Source organism: Camelus dromedarius, chromosome 4, assembly GCF_036321535.1.
Source record: "Camelus dromedarius isolate mCamDro1 chromosome 4, mCamDro1.pat, whole genome shotgun sequence".
Classification (NCBI taxonomy): Eukaryota; Metazoa; Chordata; class Mammalia; order Artiodactyla; family Camelidae; genus Camelus; species Camelus dromedarius.
The window spans coordinates 37326403-37351770 of NC_087439.1; the positions used below are offsets into that span (position 1 = coordinate 37326403).

General features: G+C 39.7%; 1 protein-coding gene and 1 long non-coding RNA gene across 5 annotated transcripts in view; one reads left to right on the forward strand and one right to left on the reverse strand.

Annotated features, from left to right (window-relative positions):
* Positions 1–25368, forward strand: part of LOC116153024 (uncharacterized) — a 344527-nt gene that overhangs the window by 159633 nt on the left and 159526 nt on the right. For both annotated transcript variants that reach the window (XR_010380594.1, XR_004136693.2), the window contains exon 5: positions 13299–13383. This is a non-coding gene — a long non-coding RNA (uncharacterized LOC116153024). The remainder of the gene's footprint in view (positions 1–13298; positions 13384–25368) is intronic.
* ITGB6 (integrin subunit beta 6) overlaps positions 1–25368 on the reverse strand; it is a 70941-nt gene that overhangs the window by 2874 nt on the left and 42699 nt on the right. For all 3 annotated transcript variants that reach the window (XM_010985584.3, XM_010985583.3, XM_010985585.3), the window contains 6 exons: positions 24321–24455; positions 23687–24104; positions 17716–17938; positions 15098–15195; positions 10186–10305; positions 4886–5052 (listed from right to left, as the gene is read on the reverse strand). In XM_010985584.3, the coding sequence (XP_010983886.1) occupies positions 4886–5052; positions 10186–10305; positions 15098–15195; positions 17716–17938; positions 23687–24104; positions 24321–24455 (1161 nt within the window). The remainder of the gene's footprint in view (positions 1–4885; positions 5053–10185; positions 10306–15097; positions 15196–17715; positions 17939–23686; positions 24105–24320; positions 24456–25368) is intronic.

The following is a 25368-nucleotide window of genomic DNA, read 5'->3' on the forward strand; positions in this document are numbered from 1 at the left end:
GTAAGGAGAACGGGTCCCAAGGCAGGTCGGGCCAGATGGCTTTGAACTTGGGGTAGTAAAAAGGTTGTGTGCAAGTACCTGGATAATTCAGTTGTGCTCTTTGGGCTGTAGATGTGTTTCCAGGTGCCCTCACCAGGACCAGAAGTGGAAGAAACCCTCTAGTGTTTGAAGAAATGCCAAGCCTGATCCTCCAATTTCTCTCCTTTGGTTTCATTGTTTTAGGCAGGCACAAGATGTCTGGGTTAGTAGTTTCTTCCCTCCCATTTTCCAAGGCTGACCACACAGGCTTTGACATCAGACAGCTTAGGTTCCAAACTGCTCCACCATGTAACTTTACTTAAGCAATTCCAAGCCTTGTATCTGTAAGAGGGACTACCAAAGTGCCCACCCGGTCTGCGAGGTAACGTACTTCAGCAGGTGCCTGCCACATAATAAGTGCTCAATAAATGCTGCCTCTTCTTATTAGTACTTACTTATAACTCTTCTCACATTGGGAACCTCCTTTTCTTTTTGGTCCTGGAGAGGGTACTAAAGTTATTTTCCCCCAAGGCTTTGAGACTTTCAACACTTTCAGGCCAATTTCTGAGTATGTGTACCACCTCTGACCCTTCAAATTACTGAATATTACACTTTGGTCTCCTTATCCCATAAATTGTAAAGATGGTAGCAATTTCTAGGCATAGCTTTGAAAAACACAACTATATTTGCTTTCTCAGTACATGTCTCTCAGCTTTCAGAAGAACTAAATAGAACTGAAAACCATTCCCTGGTCTTTAGCACTTGTTGCCCACGGATTTGCTGCAGTGTCTTCATTGTGAGGAAGAATCACACCTGCATCTGTTTCTATGCTGCCCAGAGCCAGTGGCCTGACCTCTGACTGAGTAACATGTTACCTTTGTCCATGTGCCTTTGAAGAGAGATGCTATCTCAGTAATGAGGGCAAGTGGAGAAGAGATTCCTTGGTGGTGGATGATGAGTGAAGATCAAGTCACCATATTGCTTCTACTCCTGAGGTCAGCCTGGATAATTACGAGGGTCCTCCAGTCCTTATTTAGTCCTACTGCCATACGAACTTGAGATTTGGTGAGTGTAGGGCAGGCTGATGTGGTCTTAGATGCAAGTGGAGTCTCATTTGCAAACAAAAATCAAGTGTGGAATTCTATTAAGTTTAAGAGATTGCAAGCTATTGAGTTTGAGTTGATTACAGAAGAATAAGGGACTCAGTTGAAGAGGACAGATGGAAAAAATAAGATGTGTAGATGGGGAATGATGGGTAGGGGCATGGTCCTGGAGGAAAAGCGAGCCTTAGGGAACAGAAAAGACACTCTGAAAGCAAGAACAGGCTGTGAGCAGGGCCAGTGCAGATCTTGGTAGGAGTAGGAACTCTTTTGTGGCCCCCATCACATATCATGTCCAATACCCTACATCCCACACTAAATATAATTTATATGCAATATGAAAGAGGTGACTTCAGTTGCAGTTGACTGAATACACAATGGTATTTTGCAGATATTTAGTTGACTGTTTAACTTTGATGGTATGGTTTTCATTCTGAGTTTTGAAGCAATTTCATTTATTCTCGTCTACAATATTTGGGGGAGTCTCTTGCAAAGCTAGTTATATGGCCTGGGCATGCTAATACGGGGTGATGGATGAAGCAGACCCTGCCATAGTAGGAGGGTAAGATGGAATCATAAAGGTAGAGAAAGACCAAGTACATATCGCTGGGGGACAGTAGTGTTTCCTGTCCTCAGCTGATGATCAGAACTCAGGAGAATGAGCTCAAATGGGAATTTGCTGGCAGGAGAAAGTATGGCAATGACCAGTATTGCCTCCTCTAGGGCCACGCAGGTGCCAGTCTCCCTCCGTGGGATTTCCAGCAGAGACGCAGGCTTGAGCCTGGCTCCATTTCGGATGAATCTGCACTCTTTCACTCTTTAGACGAGGTCACGTTTCCCTCAAGCATCTGGGGTGACCAGGCTGATTCCCCCAGAAGTCTGGGGGGATGCTAATTTAGGCTGTGGATTTTATAAATGCAGTGTTACATTTTTAGAGCTTGAAAACGTGGTAATAAGAAAGCTCTCTGTCATGACCCACAGCTCCCTTAAAGATTGCCTAACTGTCAAACGCAGACCTGATTTGCTTAGCACAGTACAAAAATCAATCCTGGACTGCAACAGATGTCACACTGAACATCTTTTGCCTCAAGTTAATGACTTGTCATCCTAGGAAAAATGTCTAATCAAAAATGAATTTAAATATCTTCCCGTTGTGTTTTCATAAAGAATATGAATGGGGGGGCGGTTATTTCTAAAAGTGTAATAAAAAGTAAGCTTTTTTTTTTTTATGGCTATGATGAAATGTTTCAGGTGGCAAAAACAAAGCTTTTTCTCATCCTGAGCTCTGTCACCTTTAGAGGCCAATGAGGGCCTATGGGTCAGAAGATCCAACTACTGTCCCTGGAAATCCCTTGGGTTTTGAAGACCAAATTTAGTTCTTCAAGAAGAAATAAACTTTAGATAAAAACAAAATCAAATTGAGGACCCCAAAATGGACGCACTGAGCAACATCTTTTTTTCCAATAGGACATATTAGTGAAATTTGAATTGAATTATTTGAATTAAACTTCTTTTGCATCCAAGTGAATATTATTACCTAGTCATTATCTAGTCAACGACATCAAACATTTGTTATTCAAAGAAACTCAATTTAACAGGGAATAATATTTTTCATTTATGCTTTTATCTGTTTAATGCATATTTTTGTTCCATTTTCGATGAAGAGACAGCAAAAATTTAGCATTTGTATTTCAGTCATGTTCTACATCCTGAGGGAAAATGATTCATGTTTGGGGGAAATTAACTGTTAATTAAAATGTTATTTTAAAGATACTAATCATTTGTCAGTATTCATGCCTTTGTAGGAGAACATTAAAATGTGCTGGTTAGTAGATACGCATCACATAATTGCCCAAGTGCCTGTTTGCGGAACACCTGCTTATTATTTCTGGGAGGGTCAAGGCTGTGCTTGGGGAAGAGCTGCAATTAGGATTACATCTCCACAATGGACCAACTGTTGGGAAGTCTCAACCTCTCTGAGCTTCAGTTTTCTTACATTCGTAATGGCAATATCAAGACTATCTCACGGGACTGGTGGTTGTTCAGTTTACTGGCTGCTGTTGTGTTTTGTGCCATCTTAAGCACATTCTTTTGCCTGGTTGCCTTCTGACCATTGCCAGGCATTTTCTTTACAGTTGGTGAGAGTTAAAAACATCTATGACCAGCAGATCAGGTGAAGTTAACTCAACACTTTGGCCTCCTTTAGCCTAGGTTCTAAGTCTCCGAACTAACCTGTCAGGTTACATTTTACCTGTTTAGGGATGGGTAAATTAGATCCTCATTACAAATCCTCATTTTACTTTCCTAAGGGTTTTGTTTAATTAGGAAAAATCCATACATACACAAAAGAAGAGGAAAGCCATATAACGAACCTTTGGGTATACAGACCCATCACCCAGATTCAACAGTTAGCAAGATCTTAGCCACACTTGCTTCAACTATTCTTCTCTCTCTCTTTTGGCTGAATTATTTCCAATCAAACCCAGCCTTTGCTTCCTTTCACTTCAAACTATAATTATAATTTTCTACTAGCAAAACCTCAAGCCATTTTCAAACCTAACTGAAATAACTATAATCCCTTGCTATCATTCTCATATCCAGTCTATATTAACTTTTTCCAGTTGTCCAAAGATATATATATATAATTTATAGTTAGATTGTTCAAATCAGGATCAGAACAAGGTCTATACATTGCATCTGGTTGTCGTGTTTAAAGGCATTTTTAATGGAAAGATAAAATAGATAAAAATTTTCCTCGTCCATTGCCCTGCACCAGATATATATGGTTATTTCAAAATAACTGCATAAGATATAAACATCCCTTATCAAGATAAATTTATCCAAAACAGAACATTCTGTTTGCTTTAGATATTGAAGATATCATTATAGACTTAGAGAAAAAAGTGTTAACATCAATTTATTTGGGGGAGATGAACCCAGAGGCGCATTGTGTTTGCCTGTATTTTCTCCGGTGATATCACTGTTTTTAGAATCAGCAATGTAAGATAATTGCTATTAGATAGGCGGACACAGCATTAGAGGGAGAGAGAGATATGAAATTAAAACCATGAAATTGTTTCTGTGGGCCTCTAGAAATGTAATTATCTCTCCTGTGGAAAAGAAACACAGAAAATTGGAGTCCTGTTTTGTGTTTGCCTGGTGTGAAGAGGAGACATAAATTACATCTATTGAGTACATATATTTAGCAGTTGATACTTTTGGGGTTCTTTTCAGGTAGCTGTTTAAAATTCATGTTATTCAGAAAAATTAACTGGATGGTATTTAAAAAGTCTTCTCGACTTTACTGTGTAACCTATTATGGGTAATGAGTATTTCCATGGAAATTGGCATGAGCGGTCATACTACTTAGGAACCTTATTCCATTAGCTATAACAACCGATGTATGGAATGTTCAGATACAGCACCAATGCTTTATCAAGTGATTCTGGCAGAGTCCTCCTGGTGGTGAGGAATAAAATGTATAACATTGATGTCCCTAGGTAGCTATATGAGGAGTTTCATGAGACTCTTCAGAGTAGGGGAAATCTTCACTGCACAGAGACAAATGTATGCTATGAGGGCTGTCTGGGTCCCAGATAAAGAACAAAGGTTCCTTTATTCCCAAAGCAGAACAGAAATCAGCTGTTGGGGATGTAGAGAAAGGAACAGAGAAAGAACATGACATTTTAACTCTCTCTTGGAGCAGAAGAAGGCTGACACCCCATCCCTTCCAAAGGACAAGGAGTAGCCCCTAAGTGGGCACATACCGTTTGCCACTTGGCCTTTGACCTTTCTGCTTCAAATTTGGCAACTTCTTTCCGATCATGAAATGACACCAGCAGCTTCCAAATGCACAGTAGGACAACCCCAATGAGAAGAATAGCCAGTGAAACCCCTAACATGATCATGGGAATATTCGGAGGTTTTGGACAATCTGTGGAAACAAAATTGTATTAAGAAGATGGTACAATAGTGTTCCAATGTAGAGAAAACATTTCTCATTAAATTTTCCAACCATATTTTTTCTCACGTACAGGGAAAATGGAAACATCTTTTCTTTTGCTGAATTAAAAAAAAAATGAGTTACTTGTTGAAGGATAGCCTTATTCCTTCAAAGTAGAACAAAAGATAAAGCAAATGGCTATACACTTAAATGGCTTCAAAGCAAATGGCTATACACTTAAATGGCTGACTCAAAAAGAATTAGACTCCAAAAGAGTGACAGTTAATACACATGGAATATTTAAAGGACCATGAAAAAGACTATAGTTCAATCACTAAAGGTGGTCTCTTCTGGGTATATAATGAAGTAGAAAAGGAATGTGTACACACACACACACACACACAATTACTTTTTCATGGATTTTCTTGAAACATGAACCGTCTATTTTCAAAATTATGTAAAACCTAAAACCTACCTCTTGGAAAGTTTACTACTTGCTGCTTCCTTTTTAAAATGTAGAAGACAATCGTGGCTTTCAGTTTTTTTTGTTTGTTTGTTTGTTTTGTTTTTTTTTTGTTTTTTTAACTCCAATGCAGTGCCCTGGTGTCCTGGAAAATTTCTGGACTGGGGTCAGGAGAGGTGGGTTCAGCTCCACTCTGAAGGACAGTAGCTGTCTGAAATCCATTAAGTCCCTCTTCCCTCTCTGAGCCCCAGTACCTTCGTCTGTAAAACAAAGCTGTGGGACTTTAGTGTTCCCTTAACTTCCCTGATGATAAAATTAAGCCAGGTGCTCATGCTTATTAAACCCACCCCCAAAATTCCCAGACTCTTCCCCTGAGATCCTGATTCAAGAGGTCTTGGATGGAGCCACAGATTTTTTATTATTAAAAGTATCCCAAGTGATTCTTATTTTCAGGGAAGTTTGGGAACTTGGGTGTTCTGTGTAGTCCTTTCAACACGAACATTCTATGAAATGTTACTTTGATTCTATTGATGACATTAATGTAATTCTGAAATTATACAGTACCTTCCCTCATTGACAGCAGAATGACTAATAATCTTTGCAATATGCCTGGGAGATGATACATTTCTTAATGAAACATTATAATTAAGCTCTCCCCTTGCTTTCATGGGAAAAAAAATCCCACATAAAAATTATCATTAAATATCTGCCTCCCTCTGCAAGAAGTGAGGCAAATCCATGGTATCTGGGGAGGAAATGAATCATGTTTAGTTTATCCTAACTCTTATTGCTTTTAGATATTTAATAAGGAGAGTTATACACACAGGACTAGTCACGCTGCTTTCAAGGTAAGATCTATAGCTGATCTGAATTTGAGCGGGACTAATGACCCCCTTAACAGCATGATGCCTGGCCTCACATACTTTTGTTCTTTGGCCAAAAAATCATGTAAGGAGATTACACAGAAATAAGTAAAGGAGCTAATGAAATAGCTACTACAGTATGAAGATCTAAAAGACTGTTTCTAGCATAGCAAATGAACCATGGCTGCTTCTAATAGGTTAGCAATGCTCTTGCACAGAAAGTGGCAGGCCCATATCAATGAGAACATATCCTGACTCCATCTTTAACTCTGAGATGTCTGGGGTGGGGCATAGAACATTCATGCTCAAAGCAAGATGAAGCTTGCTGAGACCTTGCAGCCAGAACATGAATTAGGAGGGCTCTCCAGGAGGGGATAAATAAAGGAGAAACAGGCATGGCCTGGCAGAGGTAATTATTTAAAGAACTTAAGAGTCATTTGGAATTAAACATAATCTTAACAAAGGATTTTGGCCCAAGCTCCAGAGCAGGTATTACACAATAGAAATGTCCACTTTCCATATTCTCTTTAGTATTTCTGGAGATGCTCAGACTGAAGACATGTTTTTGGGTGGGAGAAAAGGGCTTTCTCTACCATGTGTGCCATCCAGGGTTGCCTATTGAGTCCTGGTCGGTACTGCACCTAATTCTAAGGTTCTGAGTTAAAAACGCTGCCAGTCTGATAGCTCTGCTACACGTGGCTACTGCTCAGTAGTCACTAGAAATGTGACTTTTTGGTTTTAGGTTTTGTGCTAAGTATAAAACACACAGTGATTTTGAAGACTTGACGTGGAAACAAAAGTAAAACATCTCACTGATCATTTTTGTGTTGATTATATGTTGAAATAACAATATTTTGGATATGACAGATTAAATAAAACATGTTATTAACATTAATTTCTTTTATACTCTCTAATGTGGTTACTAGAACATTTTGAATTACATACGTGGTTTGCATAACATTTCTCTCAGAGAATGCTGATCTGACATATTTTGGGGATTCAGATATTTATGGTGATTGTACAGCCAGTGGGAGGCAGTGTAGCACAGTAGCTAAGAGCATGGGCTCCAGGCCAGCCGGCCGGAGTCCCCAACCAGTGCTGGTACTTAACTGCTGCAGGACCTAGCAAATTATTAACTTCCCAATTTCCTTACCTGTAAAATGGAAATAATAGCAATGCCTGCTTTCTATGGTTGTTGAGGGTATTCAATGCATCAACTCATGTAAAACACATAGAATAACACCTGGTATATGTTATTAGTAAGGGCTCAATAAATGAGAGCTGCTATTTTCTTCTTCTTCTTATCATTACAACAATGCACCCTTCTCCCTCTTCTATCCTCAAGACCTCAAGGGCCTGGAACCTCCAATTTGGAACCTGTGGGTGTAACATTTACACCCACATCCCTGCCAGGAGGGCTCCCCAACTATCATTCATTGACTGTGGCTCTCATGAACGTGGCTCTTATCCTCGAAAGCTTCTCCGGAAAAAAGATGAGTGAAGCTCTCCCTACATCCACACATGATGACTTTTGTCTGATGGTGACTCTTCACTTGGTTTCTTTTTCTATTTGTTTGGAGAACCCTGGAAATCCCTCAAATCCTCCCTTCTCATTTTGCTTCTTTTCCCCCCTTGCCTGCAACCGGCTGCCCTGGGATTCTCTGGCCTTAGAGCTGTGAGAGGGGACTGCAGACTCCTGGGGACGGGTTCTGCCCTCAGGGCCCCTGGAATCTCCGGGCCTGTCTAGGAACTCGAACGTTCATCAGGAAAGAAGCATCCTTGAAGCTGTCAGGTGACTCCTGTTAAGCCTCAGGGAGGTAATTCCCCCTGACTTTTCCCTGCTACAAAAGCATAGGGAGAATAAAGAACCTTAACAAAAAGACATCGGAGCACCTGAGGGCTCTCAGGAAGATGGCATGTTGCTGTGCCACTCCTATTGTGCGGACGGATAAAAGAGGAAAAACCCAGCTGTTCAGTAATGAGGAGGCATTTAACAGCCAAAGATACATTTCACAAGGAAAAAAAAGTCAAAATCAAACCAACTAGATACAAAAGCCCCTGAATTAAAAACAGACCCTCTTCTGGAAGTTCATTTTTGTTTGGAACTTGCTTTTACAGTGGAATCGCTATTATAAGGAATGGCTTTGATTTCAGGAGGACGTGCTGAAGCCACTGTCATGGTCACAAATAGAGGGTGGCAGTGGAGCTGAAGAATTTGACTTTATAAAACAGATAATGAGGAGGCAGTTCTTTTGTACTATGAAGTGTCTTTTCCGTATAGCAGGATTCACCTTAACTTTCTTTAACAAATGGCCCCTACAATGCCCTTTATATACGGATTTCAAAGTTGATTTAAAGAAAGAAGAAGTTGATTTACAGATTTTCAAGAGTGAGTCTTCAGGTGCCCCCTGCCCAGCTGAGCTGCAAGGTCACCACTGTGCCCTTGCATCTTGCATTGTGCTGACCTCTACCTCTCCTGACCCTCAGGACTGCAATGGGATATTTTTCTAGCCATGTTTTCTTGGTTGGTTTATAATGTCTTAAACTTACTTTTCGGTAATTTTGGTATTGCTTTTCACACTCTTAAGTGATGGCAGTTTGGTCCCTTGGCTTCCAATTCAGGACTTCATCTTTTGTCAGCCCACTGATAAGCCAGCACACACAACAAAAACCCATCTGCCTTCTAGCCTGCCCCTGCTTCTGTTGTCTAGGGGAGAACTTGGGTGCCAAGCTTTTGAGGGAAGGAGGCGATTGCTGACAAGGTCTGGAGAGGTCCGATTTAATGCAGCTGTCATTTCTGCCAGAAAGGCTTAGGGACACATCATTAATTGAAGATGGAAAAGGTGAAGCACCAGTGAATATCTAAGAAGGCAGCCAGGGCTATTAGGGCAGAGTCACTCAGAGGAGGTCTGGAAGCCATCTGTACCAGAGTCGCCTGGAGAAATGTTACAAGGCAGAGAGTCCTGGGCCACACACCCAGCTTGCTGACTCAGGATGCAAGCAATGTAACAGGCTCCCCAGGTGACACTCACTAAAATTTAAGAATTTCTCAGCAGAAGTACTTTTCCCACCATATTCTTTTCTGATACAAGCTTCTCTCTCCCCTTCACCGAAGATGGAATTTTTATTTGAGGGCTTCCCAAGTCCCAAGCCAACTCCCTGAGTTGGTAGAGAGGAAAACCCACAGAAGTGATGGGTTCTGACTTCCTTTAGAGATCACTTCCTTCCTTCCTTGCCACTTCACATCTTTTCTGACTGAGCATTAGCACTTAATGACCCACTGGGCAAGATATGAACTGGTACATGTTTTACATGCATTATTTCATTTAATCCTTGAATTGACCCATAAAAGAAAATACTGTTATTTTCCCCATATTACTGATGAGGAAATAGAGACTCACAGAGGCAAGTATCTGCCAGAATGTCAATTAAGTGGTGGAGCAGGTCTTGAGCCCAGATTTGCCTGACTCAAAACTCATTCTCTTAGACTTATGCTCCTCCTCCCTGCTAGCCTTTCCTAAAAATATACCTTTTACTTACATTGCATTTAATTGGTCCACCTTTCTACAATTCATCAATCAGTCAGCTTTCAGGGATTCGTACAAATACACTTAATCTCGTTATCTGGTCTTAATAAGAGACATTGGAACATCTCAAACCTTTCAACAGATACCTTTCAATTATTGAAAAAGTAGAAGCACTCCATCAAAAATTTGGAAATATCTTTCCTGGTGAGCTGGTAAGGTGTTTTCTCCTCTCCTGTGTAGCATCTCTTACAATGGAAGGCATGTCACCCACCTTTCTCATTGATGCTGTGAATGATGGTTTTCCCTTCGTTATCTGTAGTTATTAGGAATGTAATAAGACATTCATTTTCTCCTTGCAGAGAACAGGAAACAGAACTATCCTTTGAGAAATCTGTAGATAAAGGAGTCATTCATTAGGTTAAATGAGATGCCAAAAGAGATTTTTTTTAAGGCAAAGTAGTATTGAGTTTTATTATGCAAATAGGAATTTTCAACCCTGCAGAACAGGAATAGAAAAGACACAGGATTTTCCCCACCCACTGAGGTTTTAGTTTCTACTCATGTTCCAGAAGAAAAGTTCCAGGTGTGGTCAATCAGGACTGACCATCTAATGCACCCACCAATCTGATGAGAGCAGGATTTCAAGAGAGTGAAAGTATTTCAGGGCAGGTACGCTTAGCTGTCTTGGGAACAGAATGGCCCTGATTATGGTAATGAGGAAGCTATAAACTCTCCTTGGCCGAGAGCATCTGGGAGGAAGCCTAGATTACATTTCAGAAAGAGACTATACCGTCTCCACTGACACCAGTATTGCTAAAGAGGCCTCCCCCACAATGATATAGTCAAGATTGCTGGCCATGTATTGTCACAACAATAAATATAAATTAATATGAGGAAATGGAGATTGAAGTGTTATGTAGCTCAGGGACCAGAAGGATAAAGGTAAACCCCAGAATAAAAGGAGACCAGAATGACAGTTTGCCTACTATTCAGTATAGCCCTTTTCTCAACTTGAAACAAATTCAGGGGGCAGGGAGGTTATAGCTCAGTGGTAGAGTACTTGCCTAGCACATGCAAGGTCCTGGGTTCAATCTCCAGGACCTCTATTAAAAAAAATTAATAAAAACCTAATTACCTCCCCCCCAAAAAAATTGGTTTTTCTCAAATCTTTTCTAAATAGAAAAAAATTTTTGAGCTCCTTCGAGAAGCAGAAAATGAATTTCATGACAGAAACTGATAATATAGTAAAATGGTCCATCTAAGATGTTAATACTATTTGTCAGACATTTTAATGGTCTGGCATCTATGCCAAAATTATGTAGCATTTTTCTAATTAAAAAAAAAACACTTGCTTAATCTTCTCCTATCTTCTAAGTTGGAGACATTTTAATGATACCATTACACTTTTTCAGAAACCTGTAAACAGAATGACCATTTGCTTTTATCCTAAAATTTTGAGACATATGATCCAATATTAGTCGTCAGAATGTTAAAACTGGGCCCATCCCATATAACCTTGGACATAGTCTTGCTAGATGGAAACTTTCTCATTAGCTTAAACCCAAAAAGGTTTTAATAAAACAGAATCTACATGTGTTCTCTGATTCTAACAAAGAAAAATTAAATAATAGTCTATTTTTGGTTAAACAATGCCATAGCCATAGAAAGACAGAAATATTAAGCTGTTTTTTACATCTAATTTGTACGATAAACACCCCATGCCAGAGTTCATAAGAACTATGCCTGTATTGTCTATGACAATGGGGACTAGTAAAACATTTAGCATTATTAATAAGATTTCAGAGGATAAATTTAAGGGAGCAAACTGTTTTTGAATCCATTAGAAGCATCTGTTTACACAAGCATATGACATCTAATTACAAATTATTCTCATCTGGTCATTCCCAAAAGTTTACGATCATCTATATCACCTAGAAGTTTTGAAATTATGCATTCCAGAGACCCAGCCCTGGCTCTTCTGATCTAAGAAGTCAGTGATTTGGACAGGAGCTTGTATTTCAGTGAATTGTGAATGTTATTTTTAATAAAGTGATTTTGATGAAGAGGTTGGGGAACCCAGGGGCAACCCTTGATTTGTGAAATTTGTGATTCCACGTGTTTGAGAGCAACAGCTCTGCATGTATAATTCATCCTTTGCCCACTTTTAGATGACCTTCACCACACATGCTCCTACCAAACCACTCCCATGAGCTGGGATTCGGGGTCTCAGGAAGTCTCTTTTTCTTGTTGGAGTGTTTATTTCCTTCCCTCCCCCTCTCTGCCATGACAGTGCACACCCACTGTTCTTCTCAAACTTACTTCATGGAACATTTTATTCTCAGGTAGAAAATATGTAGACAGCTTATAATACTCCTTTCAGTAATATTAATCCTGTGTGTTTTATTTTCTCTTAAATAGCTACACGGAAGCACAGGGAGGCTTAATTTCCTTGGCCAGGATTTTTTTAAGTTTTAATGGAACTGCTAATATGACCTTTGAGTCATGACTCCCTTCTTGCTTTAATTACTTCGCCACTCCTTTTCATGACTGTTATGACTCTAGATTTAGCCTGTTTTGTAGTGTTTGGGTATTAAAATGGTATTACTGGATGTGCAGTGAAAGGGTCCAGCTTGGGCTAGAGATTTGCGTAATTAGCTGCTAAGGTCTTCTTCTGTTGTTCATTAGAAATGGACTTTTCTTTTTTACCCACTTTTATGAGTGTCAGCAGTGCTGTTCTAGAATAAGACAATGAAAATGAGATCTCAGGCAGTCCATGAAATCATACTTAGAAAAGGAAGAAATGTGAGGATGGAGGTGGACAGGTTGGGGTCCAGGAAAGATGTCGAAAATGTAAACTGTCTGCACCATTGAATCAAGATAACCATGAATTTAAAACCTCCCCTTTGAAGCCCCTTAGTTCTCAGAGAAAACAGTTTCCCAAGGGGAAAAAAAAGGGTTCTGTGGTCAAATAAGTTTGGGAATTCCTCCTTACTCTAATTCCTCCCTTTGTCTCTTTTGAAAATTCACAGTGCACATTTTTACGCATTTAAGGTTCACATTTAATGTGCAAAACAACTCTGAGTCTTGCAAAGAAAACGATAAGCTTAGTTTCCCATTTTCAAAATGTATATGACCACGGGTGCTCCTGTCCACTTAACACTTTCAGGACTAGGGTTCCTTGGAGGACACTGTGAGGAGCAATGCTCTGAGTACATGAATGTTGAGGTAAATTAAAAACTTCTCTTTCAGTAAGATGGAATGAGCAAAGTTAAACCACATGTCTTTAGAAATGCTCACCCAAGTCACCACAGCACAGCTGAGGAAGAATTTATTCAGATTATGAAGTTTATGCTTATTTTATCTTTTTCTCCGTGTCTTTGTTAGGGGACGGATGGGTTGACAAAAGACCCCATGGAAGAGCAAGTGTGTTGTGATGCTTTCAAGATGACATGATCAATAACACAACTGGGTGAGTAACTTGAAATAGAACTTATAAAAAGCTCCCGTTAGAAAAATGACTTTTTAATGCACAGGCTGACAAAATTTTTTTTCTCTTAAATTCATCAAGATGAGTGCTTTAAATGGTGTTAGTAATCCAATTATTACATTCAATTTCTGAGTTAGAAATAGTTGTATTCCTCTATTTTGAAGATAATTTAGTCAATTACCGAAAAAGAATAACGCAGATACTTTAAATGCCACTTGAGAACCTAGCCTTCCTTTCAAATCCAAGCACTTATGATAATCTATATCAGAAAACTGTGTGTTTAAATATAGTAATCCCCTGTTTATGATTTACATGGTTCCGAGGTTTACTTCTTTTTTCCCCTTGGCACATTAGATTTCCCATGCTGCTAGTCAATTCAGTTCTAGTAATTTGCAGAGCATTTTCTGCAATTTTTAGTCATTTCTTCCAAACACATGGTAAATATCCCAACTGTTTGCTGAGAAATGAAGCCAGAAGGCTATGCTGAGACTTTGTACTAGTTACTAATGTGGACAGTCCACCAATGCCGTTTTTCTCTGTGTTTTTGCTGCATCTTACCTTCAATATTTGTGTAAGGTACACACCACCTCATCCAATTTACAGCTATTTGGCATATTTATCTTTAGGCAGCAGAGAAGTACAGGCGACTGGTTTTATGAGCACTAATACTGCCCCTCTATAAAGGGTTATTTAACTGTGCAGTCAGAAACCTCAATTTTGAAACAATGTAGGTCATTTTCAAAACAATATAAAGATCACTAGCTTATTCCATTTTGGAAATGGATTAATTTCTGTATTCTAATTTCATCTATTCAAGGTACATATCCTAGAGTGTCATAAATTATTATTTTGATTATTCCTCTCTGCCTGAGATGCATCGAGGCCGCATCTCTAAGGTGTGCAGAGCAATGTCCCTACCTTAGCAGCTGGATAATGCAGATTTTGTGATGATGGATAAACACATCCCCCCAGATGGTCCCTTTGGGAGGAATTAGTCATCTGCTTTGTTTCAAAGTTCACAAATTATTTTTTTAATGCCTCCCCAGCTAAAATAAAATCTACTTAAATATTTGAGATAACATTTTGCCATTAGAAAGAATCTGATTTTAAGGTATTCACCTCAAAAATGGCAGGTGAAAGCCAGTTAAAGGTAACAGGCCCTTCTTGTCATTTGGGGCTGAGGCAGCAGAGAATTAAGGATGATCATGTAACACCCATGTCTGAAAAGTTGGGAGTAAAGCATGAGAAGGGGAAGAGAGGGAAAATGGCCCCTAACCAGACACTGCCTGGTGTCAGAAAACCTGTGTTGCACCTCACTTTGTCCTATCTTGAAATAAGGCAATCAGATGATAGAGGACTATTTCAGCTTGGGGGTTAACATTTAGCTATTTCTTCAATTTTCTTCTCTTTTAACTCAAAAAAATAGAGCATTCTGGAGTTCTCTCCAATTGCACGTGGTAAGCAGAGATGAACTTGCCAACAGAGCTGAAGTCAAATAGAATAGTCATGACTTTAAATTGCTTATATCCCAAACCATCAAGTCTTTAGCCTTCTGGAATGCATTTACTCTTAAAAAGGAATGTGAGTGAACTAATGCCCTGGTACAAATGAGGCTGAACTCCTGAAAAGCCCTCCACAATTTCTGCCTCTCCAAAACTACGCAAAGAGAAAAAAAGCAATTTAAGATAAGTAGCACCTTCTTCTTCATTGATGGTCACGCCAGCTAGTTTGCATTTGTCAACACATTCTTCTCGGGTCTGGCCATCCGCAGACAAGTGGCATTCAATGCAGCTCCTGTGAACATTATTCAACAGAGTTGATCAGTTTGCGTTGGTGGAAAATAGCTATGCAGCTCGGATATTGCTTTAATGCTGCTACTGTGGTTCCGTCTCCAGGAGTGTCTGAGAGAGGATGTTGTGTTTTGTTACTTTCAGAAAGATGGTTGGGTGACATCCAAGTGGAAATGCTGTATTCTAAATTCCACTCAGTAATCAATGTTCCCTGAGCCAGCCTTGGTAATAGTTACTATCCTCATTCATCTATAATGATTATTTCTGACTGGTTAGTTTAAAAAAAATTCCCAACAACAAAAATCTCAAATATTTTAGTATTTGACTTAGATTTATTTCCATTATACATTTTCCTGGGAAGGGTTTAAGCTGCTAAAATATGACTAGAGATTAGACAAAGTATGAATTTCTTAACAGAAATGATCTGTATTTTAACAAGAATTCCAAGAATTCGTATATGTCATGAATGAGTATTTTAAAGATTCACTTCTCTGTAACTCTTGAATGAGTCCAAGCCTTGATAAGGGTATTTTCAAAAGCTAATGATTACAGCCTGGATCCTCATTAATGCCGGCTTTTTAATAAAAGATTGCTACTTAGAGAAAAGTGTATTTCTAAGAACACAGCCAAGGAATTAAGCTACTCTAATGATGTCTATACAGCAAAGTACATTTAGACACTGAGTTAATCCTGTGCTGAAAATCACTTTACAAACAGATTGTATTTGGAATAACCCAAAACAGCAAAAGTTTTTTGCTGTGGGCACACATCATGCTGCCTCTCTCTTCCCCTGGCCAAGGAAAGATACACTCTTCTAAGTGCCAGAAACGTTTCCCACCCTAACCCATGCCTCATCAAATCTCAGCCGGAACCACACTTCCTAAACTAAGCCTTCTCTAAGTCTTATCAGTTAGTTCCCTTGGAGTGGAAGCCTCTGAACTTCTCTGTAAGAAGGGCTTAGGGGCAACACTCTATGTGGGAGTGGGGATAGAAGTCCTATCTGGAAGTGAAAGCACACTGCGTTTTTCTAGGCTGTCTATTTACTTGGAGTGGCTTTGCAGGGGGCTGCTGGAGATTGTGGAAGCCCTTAAGACCTCTTCCCCTTTGTGCACCCCATTGATGGCTGTCCAAGCTATCTGGCAGCCTTATCACTTGCCATAGAGTTCCACAGCACCCTCTCTATCCCCTATTTTCACTGTCAGCCCAGATATCATTACAGTCACTTTTAAAATGTCTGTCTTTCCCAGTAGATGCTCAGCACCTGTGGCAGCAGACACTATCTATAACTGCCTCAGTCAGTACTGCATGCCCATGGCCTAATCTGACCTCTGGCCTATGGCACATACTTAAAACTTATTTGATAAATAAGTGCATAAATAAATAAATGGAAGAATGGACTCATCTCAGAATTAACAAACACCAAGGAAATCACTCTACCTGATTCTTCAAATTCAAACTACTCTGACTATTAATTTCATGTCTTATAAACCAGATTTAAGATTGAATCATGTTCACAGAGAAGATAGAATAGAAAAACAGTAGAATACCTTGAAAGGGCATTTCACATTAAATTCTACTCAAGTAAGTCTAACCCTGTGCCCACGTTTCTCTTGGCATGTGTCTGGGCAGAGTGAGAGAGAAGTTTTGACACCTGAATAGTGAGTAGCCACTGAGTGAATATCGATAATATTGATTTTCTCACTTTGCTTACATTGGAAATGCCAATGTCACCATTTGGGGTACTAGAGTTAACAAGAATATAAACTGCTTAAGCACGTTAGCTGCATAACACAGTATACCTGCAGTGTCAGAACAGCCAATTTGGAGATTTGCTTCACTTCATCTACAGATGTTGCCCTGCTGCCATTAAGAAGTTAGCTGCTAACCAAAGAAAGTTTTTTTAACTGGAAAATTTAAAAATGTGGTGGTTTTGTTGTTGTTGTTGTTCACACGGTATAAAAGAAAGTGGAATTCACAATTGCTGTGTAGAATAACAACCAAAGAAAGGTGCCAAAGAGCATGAGTGGTAAAGAAGACACAAGGAATTGAAGGCCAAGATCATCCTTCTGCCTCTTTGCCTTTATGAGTTTATAGATAGAAATGAATCAGTCAGGTCAGGCTACAAACTTCTAGATAAGAATGAAGCTTGTCTGTTTCCCTTTAGAAAGCACTGAATGTGAGTGTCGTCAGTCTACCCCCAGGGCATTCCTGATATGTGGCTGGTTTTGTACAGGAGAGGCTATCTGATGTTATCAGTGTGGGACATCAGCTCAGCTTCCCCATGCTAGGCTCTAGCAGAAATGTGACATTGTGGTCCTGGATAATCAGCACTGACAGGCAAGTGGGAGACTGCTGTTCCGGGCCGCCGATCACAGGGGCCTTGCGGGTTTGTGTGTTTTGATGGATGCTTGGAGACTAAAGCCAGGAAAAGCAATCTGAGGTCTGAGCTTATAAAAATGTCATTATAACTTGGATCATCATGAAACCTACAGACAAAAAGGACTGAAGAAAGAGGAGACATTACCGTTTAGAATTACAGGGATCGCCGCAGGTGGGACAGCGTTCGCAGGTCGGTCCTGAGGCTCCAGGGTTGGTGCACACACACCTGCCGCACACACAGTCCCCTCGCCCGCTGCAGAGTGCCCCGTCTTCAGAGATGCACGGGTCCGTGCTGGTTGTGCAGTTACAGTGCTCGCCTGTCCAGCCGCTCCTGCACACGCACTCACCACAGTCACAGTCGCCGTTACCTGCAAAACAAAGCTCTGGGTTTCTCAGGGCTAAAACCACTTCCAGATCTTGGGGGCCACCTAATCTCTTAGCCTTAAACACCGTCAAAGAAATTGAAGAAAAAAATGAGAAGAAAGTGAGTCGGGGGGGTGGGTAGTGTAGATACATTTTATGGAACATATTTTGCTAGCTGTGTAGATGTATTCATCCGGTCTCAAATGAAGACCAGATTGATTACCTGATGTTACATCAAACAGAATTTATAACTGGATGAAATGAGATCATCCAGAAGCCAATAATAGCTACTTGGTGTGTGTGTGTGTACACACAGTTGACCCTTGAACAATTCAGGGGTCTCACTCCCACCCCCAAAGTCCAAAATCTGAGAATAACTTTTGATTCCCCAAAACTTAACTGTTCATGGCTTACGGTTGACTGGAAGCCTTACTGATAATATAATCAATTAACACATATTTTGTATGTTATATGTATTATGTACTGTATACTTACAATAAACTGAGCCAGAGAAATTATTATTAAGAAAACCATAAGGAAGAGAAAATACACTTACAGTACTGTATTGTATTTATCAATACTGTAAGATTATGTCATCTGTTTACAAGATGAATCGTCTGTCAGTACATATCAGTATTGCCTTATATGATGCAAAATACTGTAGATGTTATACCTATTCCCTACACTACACATCAAAAAGGAAAAGATAGTGTGAAAAAGAAATTCATATGTATTTACAGGTAGAACGAACTATTCATGCATTGATAATGAAGAAGCAAGATGATTGCTTGACAATAGCCTAGCCTATACACTAATGAGTGAATTGTTATAAAATTTTTATGGCATACAGTATTATAGTCGTATACATACTATTTTTTTTAAAAAAACCCACTTATTTGTGATGACAGGCTGATATGCAGTTTCTCCAGTTATGAGAGAGGCATACAGTAATACAATGTTTTGAAAGCAAAGATATAAAACAGTAAGAAAACTGGGGTGGGAAGAGATAAACTGGGAGTTCGAGATTTGCAGATACTAACTAATATATATAAAATAGATAAACAAGTTCATACTGTATAGCACAGGGAACTATATTCAATATCTTGTAGTAACTTATGGTGAAAAAGAATATGAAAATGAATATATGTATTTTCATGTATGACTGAAGCATTATGCTGTATACCAGAAGTTGACACAACTTCAACAACAAAAAATATATATACACAAACCAGAGACAGAAAAATCAGTTAAGAGATTGTCCCAGCAGTAGAGGCAAGAAGATATGAGGCCATGAACAGCATCAGTGGGAATGGAGAGGGAAGGGGATGAAATTCAGGGCAGGGGGTGCCAGGGTGTGAGTGCCCCAGGGTGGCAGGGGAGGGGAAGAGAGAGGATAGGATCCTCCCCAGGTGACCAGACTGGGCTATGGGCTGGATGGTGCAGCTTTCTGCTGCTCTGAAATGGAAGTAACTCATGCTGTGCTTTATCCCCAGTGCCTGGCACAGAGAGTGCAGCTTGGAGTGGGGAAGACGATGTGTTCATTTTTGGTTCTGTTGAGTTTGAGGGACCTGTGGGTGGTTGAATATGATATATGGACCTGGAGTTTGGGTTTTGGAATTCATGAGGGATAGGTGGCAGCTGAAGCTGCTGGGGCTCGGATCACCTAGGGAAAGCGGAGTGAGAAAATCCCTGGAGAGCATCAGCATTAAAATATAATCAGAGACAGGGGTCCTTATGGATAAGGCAGGGTAGGAGGGGTCCTGAAGAGCTGGCTACATACTAGTGTATGAAATACTGTAAAATGCTAAATAGAGGGTTTCAGAAAATGGGCTTCTGTGTTCTTCCATAATATTTTTGGGGTGTCTGTCATACACAGGATCCTAAATTGGCATTTGATGTTCCAAACAAACAACACTTACTTACAAATTTCGTAACTGATACTTTTCTTCTGGAAGAGAAATGTGCACCAGGCATTGCCTCGCAAGTTTTGCTTTTTCGGCAACATTCCAAAGGCACGTGGAAATGGTGGTGGGTTACTATGTAGCGTGTGAGTGTCCAGACATAGAGCCAGACTGTACAGGTTTGGAGCCTGGCCCCGGTACTTCTGTGCTGGGTGAAGTTGGGGAAATTACTCAACCTTTCTGTGCCTCGGTTTCCTCATTGTTAAGGAGGGATTATTAATGGGCCTACTTCATAGGATTGTTATGAAGATTACCTGAAATAATGTAGAACAGTGTTTGGAACAGTGCCTGGCCCATGAATAAACAGTATGTAAATGTAAGTTATTACTATTACTCCTAAACACTGTCCAGTAAGAAGAGTTGAAAAGCAAAATTACCCACCAGTATTAAAACTCCTGTAATTATAGTGAAAACCAAACAGATGTAAAAGAAATTACAAGTGAGACAGGTTTCCATTTGTAGGAGACGCTGCCATGTTCACTGTAGAAAGGATTCTGGGTTTTATCTTGTAAACTTAGGTCTAGTAAGTGGTTACTTTTTTGTCATGACCTGGCCTTCATCGACATTTTAAATGAACAAGGGTTCCTCATACTTTTAAACTGTGGGATCTGTTTTGCAAATTGTCTTCAGGATCATGTCTCATTCATCCTTCTGTCTACCACTTTACCTTAACACTGTTTCTTTCCCCGAAGTGGATACTCCCTAAAAGCTGACTGGCCAGCTGTGTGGATGGATTGACAAGATAGCCTTAGGGAGATAACATTGTTGGATTCTGATTGCTCCTGGTGTGTGTGTACAGTAATTTAGTACATATTTTATACACACACACACACAAACACACACACACATACACACACACTAAAAAGACATACACTTCGCTAATGAAAGATGAGTTGAAATTTATCAGATCCATCACATTAAGACATATTCCAATGGCATTTCATAACCTGTTTAATTCGTAATTGAACTAATTAATCCAAAGCTAAGAATAGTTAGGTGGTTTAGGCCAAAACCATTTATTTAAGTTTTCTATGTAAGCTATCCTCTAAACTACAATTGCTTTTTGTTTCTTCTTCAACAAAAGGGGAAACTTACTTTCATGATAAGGAGAGATTTTTATATTGAAGTTTATTCTGAAAAATTCATACGGTGTATAAATATTGTCAAATGAAATGTCCATGTCCAGAGGCTTTGAAAATGCCCAACTGCTATCACTGCACATAAGAATTACTTGGAAGAAATTTTAGAAAACCTTTCCAAGAGTGCCTTTCAGAATTTAGAAACCCTCCTTTCTGTGTGGGCTTTCCAGAACCATCAACCAGGTCACAAAAGTTGTTAACTGATATCCACAAACAGCTAATTATCTGAAGTACCTGTTCATACAAAAACAACAACAACAACAACAACAGCAAAACTTTCACAATGGCTTCATGTAGAAGCAAGATGATAACCAATGATCAAGAAAAATGGATCAGGCTCTTTTTACAGGGCTAGAGCTTCCTGGAATGCCATTGACTGATAACTGTAAGGGCACAATGGCAGGAAGTTTTTTCTGTCATGCCATCTGCCTGTTAGAATTTTCAGTCAAAATTTAAAAGGCTAATGGAATTTGGGCAAGGGAAAAATATCAGTGGAGCCCTGTATCTGTGAGCATTTATAGATGGATGGAAGGAGGTGCAAGAAAAGAACATGGTGACAATAGCCCTTCAGGGAAGCTGCACACTGCAGAGTATATTAGTTGTAAAATAAGTGAGAGTTACCCAAGAAGTGATGCTGTAGCACAGTCAGCCTTGGTTGCAAAAAACAGCAACGACAGAGTGTGTTCACAAAGCCAGATACAATTTTATCCTCCTGCTAAGCACAATGCCAGGCACATAGTGAGTGCTCCATTACTCTCTGTTGAATGACTCTACTTTTATTATACCCTTTAAAAGAGAAAGTTACTAATAACAAAGTAACATCCTTTGAGATGTTACTAAACACAAAATAGCTTTTGAGAAACAGTCATGGTTGACGATCGGGAAATACCCCAATGTATGAAGGAAATGGGCATTGGTGAAGTTTTCTGAGTCCAGCTGAAGAAATAATTGTACTTTCTAAATAGAATTTCTTTAGCAATCACCGAATCTGATACAAAGAGAGGCACTATTGTCAGGCCCATCTGAACTGCAACGCACAGATCAAGGCAACTCCTTTTGAGCTCATGCTTTCACGTGCATGAGACAAAATAAAGTGAAAGACCATCAAGAAACCAGAAGAGCTGTGTTGCTGAACACAGGCCACCAGGTTACACAGCCTTAGATCTCTCTGACCTCAGATTTAAAGGGCAAAACATAGGTGGGGTCGGTATTGCTGCTATCTTGTATTCGATTACACTTAGGATTTTTTTTTTTTTGAAAGGCAACTGCCAATGTCTTGAGCACATATTTCATTACAGATTTCTATTAGAAATGCAATCTGGGGTTCTGCTGAATATCTGTTTTCTAAGGCTTGGTGACGGCTTCTGGTTTCAGACTGTCCTGTCTGCCTCCTGTGAAAAGAGGAGCAATGTGGTTTGGAAACACATCCATGCGAGAAGGAAATACACCTTTGAGTGAAAGGGGAGAGAAATGTGTCTCAATCTGGACAGACCCTAAACTTTTACTCTCTTTGGGGGAAGAAAGAAGGCAGCCTCAGAGGAATCTATTGGTAGCAACAGCTTCAGCGAAGCAATGAAACGGAGGTGCCCTTCTAAGGGAATCAAATGACTTTTCAAAGAGCTTGGGATTCTTTGAGGCTTCCTTTCTCGGGTCTTTTCCCCTGAAAATCAGTCTCTTTTATATGTTCCTGACACTGTGGTTTGAAAACATAACTTGCTTAGTTTTCTCTAAAGATAATGGCTTTCTGTTTTGAAAAGCTGTCTGCTCACACATAGTGAAAAAGGAAGACATGAGGTCTTGGTTTCAGCCATCAGTTAATAGTTCAACTGTAACACAAATCTGTATCATTTTAAAGTATATTAACACATTTGTAATTCTTGTCTGACTAGACTGTCCTTAAATATATATTTATATCTCTTAGGATGGTTTTATAATAGTCACTTTATATGTAATATATTCTTAAACTATAGTGATCTTATATTTGCAAAGGATATTAAAACATAAATCTTTCTGCTATTTAAAATTTTTCCCAATTTCAAAAAATTTCAAGAGATTTTTCATTTCTACCCTTTCCATAGCCTTCTTCATATATGTCCTTATTCATCTTTATTATACCTGGCACCTAACCTAGTATCTGTCATATAACAGATGTTTAATAAATATGTATGGGATGAATGAAGTTCCTGAAAGTCCATCTGGTATTTCTGTGTTCCTTGTCCTTTGCGGTACGCTCCTTAAGCAGCCTAGCTTTTTATCTTTCCAAAGTAATAGGCATTTAAGAGTTGGATCAGATACCAGGGGCCTGATCCAGAAAAGTCTGGAAGATAATGGAGTTCTGATTACATGCAGTTCTGTGGAGTCTGGGTAATAACCAAAGGCAAAGCATTTCCATCTTTTACCTACTTGCTCTTAGGAAAATAATAATAGAGATGTAAGTTCAGTTGGCAGAGATCTCCCCTCTAGGGGATGTCAGAGCCAGAAAAAATACAAGAGAAGATTAGTTACCTTAGGTCTAAAGGTGAACCCACTCAGCTGATCAGCTCATTTATTGAGCACCTACTGTGCCCAGGTAGTTGTGGAAGGCACAAAGGATGCACAGCCCTCCTTGATACCTGCACAGTCGCAGTGTAAGGTGAATCTGGACATAGCTTACCTCCACAGAGCAGCCCTTTGTGTCTCACGCAGGAGAAATTGTCACACTGGCAGTAAGGCCCATAAATGTTTCCATAGGGAGACAAGTGGCAGATGCACTGCCCACAGTAGCAGTCACCTCTTCCGCTGCACGAGGGATGTTCCGGGGCCTCCTTGCAGGAGTCTGTGCTCAGAGTGTCCTCCCCGCACTCGCAGCGAGGACCCATGTGGCCGGGGTTGCAGACACACACCCCACACTGGAAGGAGCCATTCCCGCTGTTGCATTTGGAGCTGTTCACTTCCACTTCCTTCTGACAGTCACAGCTGCATTCTGGACTGACAAGTATTTCTAGGGCATCCCCCAGCCCCACGGGTTTTATGATAATGTTCCTGCTTCTTCTCTCACAGTTTGGTATACTCACGGTCACGCTGAATGAAGCCTGGAAAAGAAAATACTAATTATCTTCTTCCAGCCACCAAAATGCCTAGGAGGAAACAAAGCTGTGTGGGGATCAGGTTTGCCAAAAGCATCTATTAGAGAATCTTTGAAAATCGCTTTTGAAATTCTTGAAAGAAGTCCAACTTCAGTGCACCAAGGTAACTTTGGACTGATGACCTGAACGTTTTTTCAGATGATCTATTGGCCATCTACTTACTGTGTCTCCCACCTTCATGTGAGAGCATTTCTTTTGGTGTGGAACGGGGGTGCTGTTGTTGCAGATGGCTGTGAATGACAGGTTGAGTCCTTCTGTGTCTCCTAACACTTCCAGCTCCACCTCGGACCGCAGTTCCTTCAGTTAAGACATAAAGAGTTGAATGAAGTCACAACCAAAAAATAGAACCAGAAAAGAAGAATCTGTGATTCATGTTCATTAAACAACAAATGAATAAAATTAAATTGGGTCTAAAAGAAATTCACCATATCACCAATCAAGCAGGAAAGCAAGCAATACACACACACACTTCACCGTATTTTATCGAATCTAAGACGCCATCAATGATAAGAGACACCATTATCTTATGACAATTAAGCTATGACAGAATACCTCAGGTTTGTTTTGCACAACATATGAATCAATCCCATCAGTCTATCATTGCTTTAAAAACTATTTTATCCATTCTGAGGGTTTGGCAAACTTCTCCATTCCTGAATTGTATTGCTTGGCACATTAAAGACAATTCTTTTGCTGGCATCTCAGTAAATAAATATATAACAGTTTCCTTTATTTGTATCTTAAGTACCATCATTTTTGGGTCCCATAAAGCAGCTGGTTGTTGCTTTGTAAGGAATTCAGAATTGAGTCATTCCTCCAACAATGAATGTCTGTTTCACTGATGTCAGTATTTGCTTCCCTGTTGTTCTATTTGGGTATATTTCTGCATATACAATAACTTTCCATTTCAATACCGAATCCTAGTACAAACTTGGAAGATATTTAAAAATGGCAGTTATACTCAACACTTACAATACCAACTGTGCACTTAGTGAACTGAAGTGCCAATAACATACACAGTTACTGCCAAGTTTATACATGTTCAGGCAGTGAAATCTACATTATGACTTCACTCTACTGAAAGCATCAGTAAGACATGATTAATTATAAAATGTATCCCAATTTTAGAGATGTTAAAATGTGGGAGAAACTGTGCCTTGAAATCAATGCTGGAATTTATAGAGTCCCTATCATATATTCAGTATAGAGC